Source organism: Gekko japonicus, unplaced genomic scaffold, assembly GCF_001447785.1.
Source record: "Gekko japonicus isolate JY-2015 unplaced genomic scaffold, Gekko_japonicus_V1.1 scaffold97, whole genome shotgun sequence".
NCBI lineage: Eukaryota > Metazoa > Chordata > Lepidosauria > Squamata > Gekkonidae > Gekko > Gekko japonicus.
This window is the reverse complement of record NW_015170278.1, coordinates 1,303,981-1,313,969: the sequence shown is the minus strand read 5'-3', so window position 1 is coordinate 1,313,969 and position 9,989 is coordinate 1,303,981. Positions and strand designations below refer to the sequence as shown.

Below are 9,989 nucleotides of genomic sequence, written 5' to 3'. Positions count from 1 at the left end.
CCAGAATCCAAAGGCGAGAATCTGAAGCAAATGATGAGCGAAGCATTAGCCCCAGTGACAGATTTGACAGCGGAATACCTTATGAGCGAGATGGATGTGGCCTACAGGTCTTACTCTGTGTATATATAAAGAAGAAGAATCTGCCTGGGGAAATAGTGATGAGATTCTCGAAGAGGCATGTGAAGGATTCTATCCTGAGAGCAACTGCGGGGTCACCCTTGAAAATTGGGGACAATACTATCAGGATCTTGAAAGATATCCCATTTGAAATAAGACAGAGGAGAAAGAAATATAAAGATTTAATTCTTTTTCTTCAAAGAAATGCAATTGTGTACAGGTGGTTAATTCCAGAGGGCATAACTTTCAAACTTCAGGACAAAAAAGAAAAGATTGACTCTGTTTCCAAAGCACGGGAGTTTTTGAGAATCCAGTTGGGTGAGCCAGAGGAGGTGGATAAAGAGGAGAAGGATAGCAAGTCCAGTGGCGAGTTGGACTCGGGGTCTTCCGGACTCTCTTTCTGAAAAAGGGGCAGCTGCCCCTAAAAGTTCATACAAACTGAGGAAAAGACAAGATAAGAAAAAATGAAGGCTGAAGGACTCTGAATTGTGCCTTTGAAAGTATAGCTTTTAATAATGAGATGCTCTGGGATTTCTCTATAACAGTTAAATCTAAGATTTAAAAGATATTTTAGCATGTCTGACTAAGTTCAAAAGATATTAGCGATTTAAGGAAAGACTTTGTATTCAAGCTGTTTTAATGATCTCCTACTCTTGGAGTTTTAGTTACTAGTGGTTATCTTTTCTTTCTCCTTAATTGTAGTTCCCTTCCCCTATTTCCGTTGTAGTTTGTAGTCCAATTAAAAATGCAATTAAAAAATCCCCTTCGGGGGGCCAAAAAAAGAAAAAAAAATGTAATGCCAGGTAGCGGGATTTGGGCTCCAGGGCTTCCACCAGATGGTCACAGTATGCTCGTGGAATGTATCATGGTGGGGACGGGCGTGTGGCTTAGAAAGTTCCAGCCGCTTGCCTTGTGGCTCAGCCTTTGCTCACCTTAGTATTTTAAAGCTTGATGGGGATTGGGGTTGCTGGATGCTAAGGACTCCCTTGAAGAAGGGGGTGGGCCTCACCCCCTTGAAGAAGGCGATTGTGTGCCCAAGGCTTCCCTGGACCATTGTGATTTTGCCACCTGTTGACTGACTGTAGACATCCTCTTTTTGGGGCTAGAGGGCAGCTGTATGTCAGACTCTTGAACAAACTTATTCCCAACAACACTCTCTTGGCAGTGATTTGTTTATTGAGAAATAAAGATGTTTCAAGCTAAGACTGACTCCCAGTTCTGGTATTATACATAGTTCAAACAGCCCTCCCCCTTAGGACCAGTCCAATCACACCAATACATCCAGCCCGCCAAAATCTACTGTGCACTGTTAACCCTCCCCCAGTACCTGCAGGCTTAGTATCTAGCAGTGTTTGGTATCCAAGGTCAAGCATGCATTCTTCCCAGAGATGGGAGGCCCCGCATAAATGCAGTTACAAGCTAGCGTGACATCCAGTAAAGCAGCTTCACAGACACACACTCACATGCTCCCAGACTCCCCCCCCCACCAGAAAAAAACAGGATAAGAGACATACAGAACCAAAAAGAACTAAGGACCCATGGCAAACAAGGCCCGCGTTTGACACTGTACCACTTCAGGCAGATGATTTGGGCCCATTTCATTTTGGCTTCTAATCTTGTTGGGGGGCTGACATTAGCTTGGGTGCCTTGAGTGATGACTTGCTGGGAAACAGTTGCGGGTTCAGCCCTGCTGATTTATCAGGCACCATTTGACATCACTGACTACGGTGTTCCGAGCTGGATATTGGTGGCATGTAGCTCCGATGGTTCTGCTCCTGTCTGCGTGGCCAATCAGTACCCAAAGAGGGTCCTGGGAGGCCACTTTTTGACTCAGTGGCCTGTTTCCCTCGGGAATGCCATCCCGCCTCCCTAGCCAGGGCTGGTTTTTTTTAAAAAAAATCTAACTGCCACAAACGTTTGTTACCTCAGCTACTGAAACTAAGTTTACCTTCAGGCCACCTCCTCTTAAAGTCATGTCCATGGAGTCCAAGGCTATGTTATTTGCTGTGGTGTAGGTTGCAGCATTTTTTTGGGGGGGGACATATTGTATAGTGTAAATCTGAGCTTGTAAAGTTATTTACTACTTTTGTATCCCGCCTTTCTTCCCAATGGGGACCCAAGGTGACTGACCTCATTCTCCTCTCCTCTCTTTTATCCTCACAACAACCCTGTGAGGTAGAAAAGAGGAAGAGTCCAGTCGCACCCTAAAGACTGACAAAATTTGTGGCAGGGTAGGAGCGTCCATGACTCACTGCTCACTTCTTCAGATACAGTTGTCCTATAGAGTCCATCCGTCCTATATATTGGAATGTGGAGTGATTAGGTTAGGCTGAGATAGGTTAGGATGAGAGCTCAAGGTCGCCCAGCGAGCTTCCATGGAACAAGTGGGGATTTGAACCTGGGTCTCCCAGATACTAGTCTGACTCTCTTAACCACTGTGCCACCCTGGCTGTCTTGAGCCATGGGAAAAGATGTGATATGGATTTTTTTTTTTAAAGATCGACATGGAACCGTTGGAAGAGTTTGTGTGAAGACTTAAGAGCTAAATATCCCCAGTAGGCAGACCATCCTCATCTCTTTCTCTTCAGCTGAGTAGGGTGAGATGATGCTGAACAAGTTCTGGGAGGCAATCACGGGCTGGATAAGAGTCAGTACTCTGATTCCCAGTCTGGAGAATGCTGCGGTATTGTGGTCAGGAGGGCTGCACTTCCCTTGAAAGAAGCTCAGGGCTTGTCTGTGGCATGGAGTATCTTTAACCAGTTTTGTTTGGCTCACCAGCTGCACCCCCTTCCTGGAAAAGCCAAGAACTGGCCACTGGTACCCTATGGCTGTGGTCAGACCTGCAGTTTGATCCAGTGTGGCCCAGCTTCTAATTGATCCAGGGGTTTTTTTGTAGCAGAGAATCGTGATCAGACTCATCCCCTTAGCACACTCTCTCTCTCTCTCTTTTTAAATAAAGTTTTATTAGTGTATATATAGAAAGGGGGAAAGGGAATAGAAGGGAAAAGAAAGAACACAGAGTTATATATCTATTAAAAAATCCAATTTGACATTCTGCATGCAAATCTTCTCCTGAAAGTTTCACAACTAACCATCTTTCTTATTGTTCTTCATCTAGTCTTAGTTTCTCAGTACTTATGTTTTAACCAGTCATAGAACACCCTCCATGGTTCCATAAATTCTTCTTCCATTTTTCCTTTTAGTATATTTGTCAATCTGTCCATTTCAACACATTCCATAATCTTCATTATCAACTCATCAAGCGTTGGGATTTTCAATGTCCTCTATGTGTCAGGTTCTATAGTCAGATCACACCACACAGCGCTTCATATTCTGCTGCTGTTTATTGGTAGTTCATAACTATGACACTTGAATGTTTTTTGTCAGGAATGGCTCAAAGCAGCAGGGCACCCAAAGTTATAGTAGTTTCAAAGCACCCCCCATTACAAGCATAAGCCCATAAGCATTGTGCATGGTCCCACGCGCGCGAGAGAAAAGTGAGCGGGAGAAAAGTGAGCCGTTTGTTCCCAGCAGGTCAGGAGCAGCTGGAAGCCCAAGGTCAGAAAAGCATATAGGGATAGCAACTCAGACAGGAGACATCATTAGTGTACCAGGAAGGAGGATCACTCCCCACACATTCCAAAGACATGGCAGTGTTAACTGACACCATGTTGTTGCAAATAAGATTCTAGCTGCTGTTATAACAAATAAAGTATCTATGGTTCTTATCTAAGTCATCTGGTAAACAGTTTAACAGAAATATTTTCCCTGGAATAGAGAGTAAGCTTATAGGGCGATAGTTGTGAGGTTCAGCCCTGTTGCCTTTCTTGTAAATTGGAACTATGATTGAGCGCCTCCACTCGGTTGGTATAGCACCAGAATTATTTATTAATGAAAAGATGGAAGCTAAACAAGAACCCCAGCAAGTAGGGTTCATAAGGAATAATTCAGGAGGAATAAAATCCGGGCCGGGAGCTTTTCCTCGTTTCAAATCTTTTATTATATTAATTATTTGGCTAGGGAGGACCGCTGGCCAACTTCCAATGTTCTCAACTAAAGGGCTGGGTGCCATATGGTCGATCGATATGGGTTCCTTTGAGCTTTGAAGGAGGGCACTATAATGAGATATCCACTGAGATGGAGTTATATATGATACATAATAAAAACATCCAATCATTAAAACAGTGGTGCTCAATCAATTATTAAACATAAGTCCAAATGGCTCAGCTCAGTTCTTCTCCGGAATCTTCTGACCATTCCCAAATTCTTCCTCAGGGCCTCGCAACGTCCTCTAGGTGCAATGGTGGTGATGGTATAGTGGGGCGGCGGCTCCTACTCAAAAGCCTGGCGGAAGAGCTCTGTCTTACAGGTCTTATATCATCGGACTCACCCCCTTAGCACTCTTCAAAGTGCTTTTACCTCGTCCTAGAGTGACCAGACACAGCAGCCAGGGAGTGGGGCTGTTAGCCATTTAAAAAAAATGTTTGTCCTTTGAGCATGTACACAAGTGCTGATGAGCCTCCTGGGATATGTAGTTCACTGCCGTCCTCGCTACAGAAAAAAGCTGAAGTACAGAGGCGTCCCTCTTTGAAAGTTTTTATAAACACAATTTGAGAAGCCCCCATGGGAGAGGGAGAGAAGGTGTGAATATGCAGTTATGCGCACATCACTGACTAGTAAAAAAAATGGTGACTGGAAAACAAGAGACCAGTCAGATCTGCCTGATGGCTTGGGTGTGCAACAGAGCGATAAGACAACAGGAAATGTTGTGTCATGGAAGGACGAGAGAGAGCCAATAATATTTGTAAATGCAGCTTCCCCCCAGAGAAAATAACAACTTTTCTTTCTCTGTCTTTTTTTTTTTTTTAGCATAATGGCTGACAATACCAGTAAGCCAGCCAAACCCACCAACAAAACCCCTCCAAAGTCTCCGGCAGATCCTGCCAGAGAGAAGCTGGCCAAGCGGTTGTCCTGTGACTCGAACAGCTCCTTCGAGGGGGCCGCTGGCCGTGAGCTCAGCGCGCTGGAGGAGGCCTTCAAGAAGTTCGCCATCCACGGAGACACGAGAGCCACGGGGAAGGAGATGCATGGGAAGAACTGGTCCAAGCTGTGTAAGGACTGCCACGTGATTGACGGCAAGAACGTGACGCTCACGGACGTGGACATTGTCTTCAGCAAGATCAAGTAATTGCACTGCCTGCATCCCCCCTCCCTCCCCCCCTCCTGCTTACATTGCTGCGAATATCTTTGTGAGTAATAACTCGTTGGAGAGGTGCCCTTTGTTTGGCCCAGAGGCCTTTTTCCCATGGTGGATATTGTCTTCAGGTTCTTTAAAAGCTTAGGTCACACTTTTGAATGCAGATTCAGGTAGGCAGCCGTGTTGGTCTGAAGCGACAGAACAAAGTTTGAGTCCAGCGGCACCTTGAAGATGAACAACGTTTAATTCTAGGTATTAGCTTTTGTGTGCATGCGCACGATGTGATATCTAGTGAAGTATCTGATGGCGTGCATGGACACAAAAGCTTATGCTCAGTATTAAACATTGTTGGCCTTAAAGGCGCCACTGGGCTCAAAATTCGTACTTTCGAATGCAGCTATTTCAGGTTCTGTAGGAGTGGATATTAATTGGAAAACACACAGGCTCTCCTCTCCTCCACCCCCACAAGAGGAGGGGGAAAAGGCAGATCCGTGTGGCCGTTAATGAAAAGTGGATCCCAAAATTGCAGATTAGGAGGTAAAGAGTTTCCAGATCAGCTTTGTGTTCAGCTTGAAAAGTACCTTTCATCCACGTTCTGTATCGAATTAACACTGTTGACGAGTCATGCATTGTAGCGTGAAACATCGTGTTAGCCTCAAATGTATTCGGTTTCGGGGGTTTCCCCCCCCAGCTTTGAGGAGATAACAGTTTGCGCTGGATGTTTGTGTGTGCAAAAAACGAGTTGCCCAAAGGCAGCCGTGAATCATTAGCTGTAATGGTCTTGCAGCCTGATTTGTGTACAATAGTCGTTTCCATCTGGACCTCTCTCAAAAAAGATCAGCTCTGCCTCCTGATGCTGCTGGAGAGAGAGGCTTAGTGGAACTACGTCTTGGTTCTGGATGCCCTCTGTGACAGAAAGGCCTGTTAGATAGGGCTCCCCCACCCCACCCCCAAGTCCTGTTGCCCATGACCACTTGGAGCAGCAGTGGGGGAATTTTATTTTTTAGTGCAGCCTCATGCACTTACAAGAAGTTCTTACTAGAAACGACAACGGGGTAGCTCTAAGGATTGCTACAAACTCTGTGGTTTACCATAGAGTTTCCAGCAATACCATAGAGTTGCTGGCAATTCCTGGAGCTACCCTTTGTCATTTCCGGGGTAATGCCAAGAACCACTGGAAACTCTGCCCTTTGTCAGTTCCAGTATGTACACGAGGCTTCATTAAAAAAAAAAAAAAATTCTCCAGCATCACTGCTCCAACCCTCCTGTCAGTTGTCAGCCCGTGCAGGAGAAGGAAGGGTCGAGTCCTGTGGTGGAAGAAGGGGCTATGCACGATGGAAATTGGAAGTAGGGGAATCACTTTCCATAATGCTCACTTCCATAAATCCCCCCTCCCCGTAAATGGAAAGCTACTTCATAGGAGGGAGTTGGACCAGAATCCTTTGCCCCAAATGGGCCTGTTTTAACAGGAGTTCTTATGAACGCGTGAGGCCGCCTAACACTGTTAGGAACTACCAGGAGTCATTTCCTGCCGAAGCGCCCCGGAGCAGCGCTCCGGCAGGAAGGCACCCAGGCCCCACCCACCCCCCACCCGTGGAGACACTCAGGAGGGGGGATTTAAATGCCTGGGTTCCCTGCCTGATCTTCTCCTGGGGAGGGCAGGGAGGCAGTCATGCCTGGATTCCCTGCCCAATCTTCTCCAGGTGCCCGGGAGGGGGGGATTTAAATTCATTTGCATAACTCATTTTAAACATGCCTGCCCTTTGTCAGGGTGTGTGGCAAATGCAAACGAGCTATGCAAACGCGCTCCTGCACCTCTTTTTCTAGGAAATGACCCCTGGACAACCCTTTCCTACTTAATTTAAAACGGGTTTTCATCTGGATGGGGTTTGGTGTACTGGAGAAATATTGCGGAGCAGACTGAGGAAAAAACAGGATAAAAATGTGGGCAAATACGGATTTATTTTCTGTGGATCAACATGAAGCTTTTCCGTAGTTTGATTTCTGTCTGGGTCTATTTCAAGCAGCATACGATTATGCAGGGCGCGGTTTCCTAAGGATGCTTTTTAGCCCACCTTTCTCCGAAACCAGACTCAAGACCTTAGCTGAGCTTCCCCGTGTGTGACAAATCAACCGGTGTGAGATTTTGCAAGATACTTACAGTGCAGCATAGATCCTGGGTTGGCCCAACCTGGAGCTGCCTTTTGGTTGGGTGGAAAATCCCCTAGCTAAAAATACCATCCTTGGAATCTATTTACTGATAGTAAATAGGAGCAGAAAGGCCCTCTGGGCTGTCGTCCAGCATAATGAATGAGTGGCTTGCAGGACATCCGCTAGCCGATTTTCAAATGTCTGTCTTGTTTCTGCTTAGGCAGCCTCACCTACGAACTGTACTTAGCACTTGCCACTTTTTAAAGGGGGGGGGGAACCAGCTCTTCCTTCGGCACAGTGCTGTTCTGAATTTTCGGAAACATGACAGATATTCCTTACCTGTCCATAGCCTGGGATCTGGGCATTGGAAGTGCCCCCTGTTCCCATCGAGTCCTGCCCGGACACCACATTCTTAACCTCAGGCTCTTCCCGGTGTACCCCTGCTTCCTGTGGTGGGGCAGGTGGCTAAGAACGACAGGGTCTTTTTTGCCCCCGGCTAGATAGAGTACGTGGATAGCCCAGGCTAACTCGATCTTGTCCGATCTCAGAAGCTAAGCAGGGTCGGCCCTGGCTAGGATTTGGATGGGAGACCTCCAAGGAATACCAAGGTCGTGACGTGGAGGTAGGCAGTGGCGAACCGCCTCTGAACGTCTCCTGCCTTGAAAACCCTAAGGGGTCGCCATAAGTCAGCTGTGACTTGACGGCCAAAAGCAACAACCCCAGGCCTTGGAATGCCGTCTTTCTTGTGTGTCTGGCATTGTCCTCATTTGGTGCTAGAACAAGACCTTCTAAAAAAAACCAATTCGTGTGAGATCTGTTTCTCTGCTTGTGCTTTTGGTTGTCTGCCATTTGCTGGAGAAGTTTTATGCTGGCCAAACATCCCCTGAAGTGCTAACTTTCTATGTACATGGAAGTTTCCTGTGAAGAAACGTTCAGTCCTGCTGTCCCCCATCTGGGTGAGTGACACAGTCCAATAAGATCGCATCGTATGATTCACTTGGTTGTATAGCTCAGTTTTCTTTTCGTCTGTCACCCAGCTGTAACAGATATCTGGATTGTGTGCATTTTCTTCTCTGGATAGCGTTTGGCAGAGAGCCTCAGCCAGAAATTAAGCTGTCTTGGGAAAGCACGGGAATACCAGGCTTTAGAATCAGCAAACTGAGGTCGTAGAAAAGAGCAAGAGTCCAGTTGCACCTTAAAGACTAACAAAATATGTGGCAGGGGATGAGCTGAGGTTGTGTGATTGACTGTATCTTCCTCCTTGTGATATAATGTGCGTAAGATCTGTGAACAGTGCCCTAAAATGTTGTGGGTTGGGTCAGTAGTTCCTGACAGGCAGTTTAAAAGGTGAGGAGGTTGGCTGGGAAGAAAGATGGTGTCAGAAGTGGAGTGACAGAATGAGTGGGGGAGGGGGAGCCAGGAGTGAAATGTTGTGATTGGATGAGAGGATGTGACTGAAGTTGAAGGTCATATCCTCTCATCCAATCAGAACACATTATGTTATTGGTGAGTTTGCCACGGGATCAAATGCTGGCTCCAAGTTTCCCAGAGTCCCTTGTCCCCCAGAGGCGAAGTTCTGACCAGAATCGGGCCCTTGTGCAGTTTCAAAATAGAGTTCCCATGGGGCACTTGGAGCCAGCGTTTGGCTGCAAGTCCCTGTGGCAACCTTGTCAACTCCAGAAGATGTAGTTTGACCCTGAGCGGGGAGAGAAAGGAGAGAATAGCGTAAGAGCTTTGGGAAAAGATTGTCACCATAGGAAGGGCTGGGCTAGACAGGGATTTGTAAAGTGAGGTACATAAGAACATAAGAGGAGCCATGTTAGATCAGGCCAATGCCCCATGATCCCATCCAACACTCTATGTCACACAGGGCCCAAAACCCAGGTGCCATCAGGAGGTCCACCAGCGGGGCCAGAACTCCAGAAGCCCTCCCACTGTGGCACCCAAAGAACCAAAAATACAGAGCATCACTGTCCCTGACATAGAGTTCTAGCCAGAGGTCGTTTCGTAGAAAAAGAGCTAGGGAAACTCATTAGCATAACTCATTAGCATATGCCACACCCCCTGACATCACCGGAAGGCCACACCCACCACTCAGTTAGTCTTAGTCTTAAAGGTTAGTCTTAAATGTGCTATTTGTTAAAGGTGCTATTTGAACTCTTGGACTATTTTGCAGCAACAGACTAAGCCAGCTAATTCCTCTGAATCTAAACCCACCACTCAGGCTCCACCCCCAAAATCTCCAAGGTATTGCCAACTCAGAGCTGGCGAGCCTATCTGATGGCACATGTGGGGGGAAACAAGCAAACCACCCATGTCAGGTAAAAAGGTTTGGTAATAGATGAAGTACAAAATATGTGGCTATTCTCATTCCAGTTACCAGGAGTGTTCCCTCTAAGCTGAGTTAGTGTGAGCTAGCTCACAGCTTTTAAGCCTCTGGCTCACATATTTTTCTCTTCACTCAGGAAGGAGGGCTCCAGAGGCAAACTAACTGATGCAGTAGCCAAATTACTCGCTCACAGCT

The 9,989-nt window shown here is 46.6% G+C and overlaps 1 protein-coding gene across 2 annotated transcripts in view; it reads left to right on the top strand.

Moving 5' to 3' along the window:
• Window positions 1–9,989, top strand: part of TPPP (tubulin polymerization promoting protein) — a 101,567-nt gene that overhangs the window by 25,848 nt on the left and 65,730 nt on the right. For both annotated transcript variants that reach the window (XM_015417734.1, XM_015417733.1), the window contains exon 2: window positions 4,987–5,301. In XM_015417734.1, coding sequence (XP_015273220.1) covers window positions 4,991–5,301 — 311 coding nt within the window. In that variant the 5' untranslated portion in view covers window positions 4,987–4,990. The remainder of the gene's footprint in view (window positions 1–4,986; window positions 5,302–9,989) is intronic.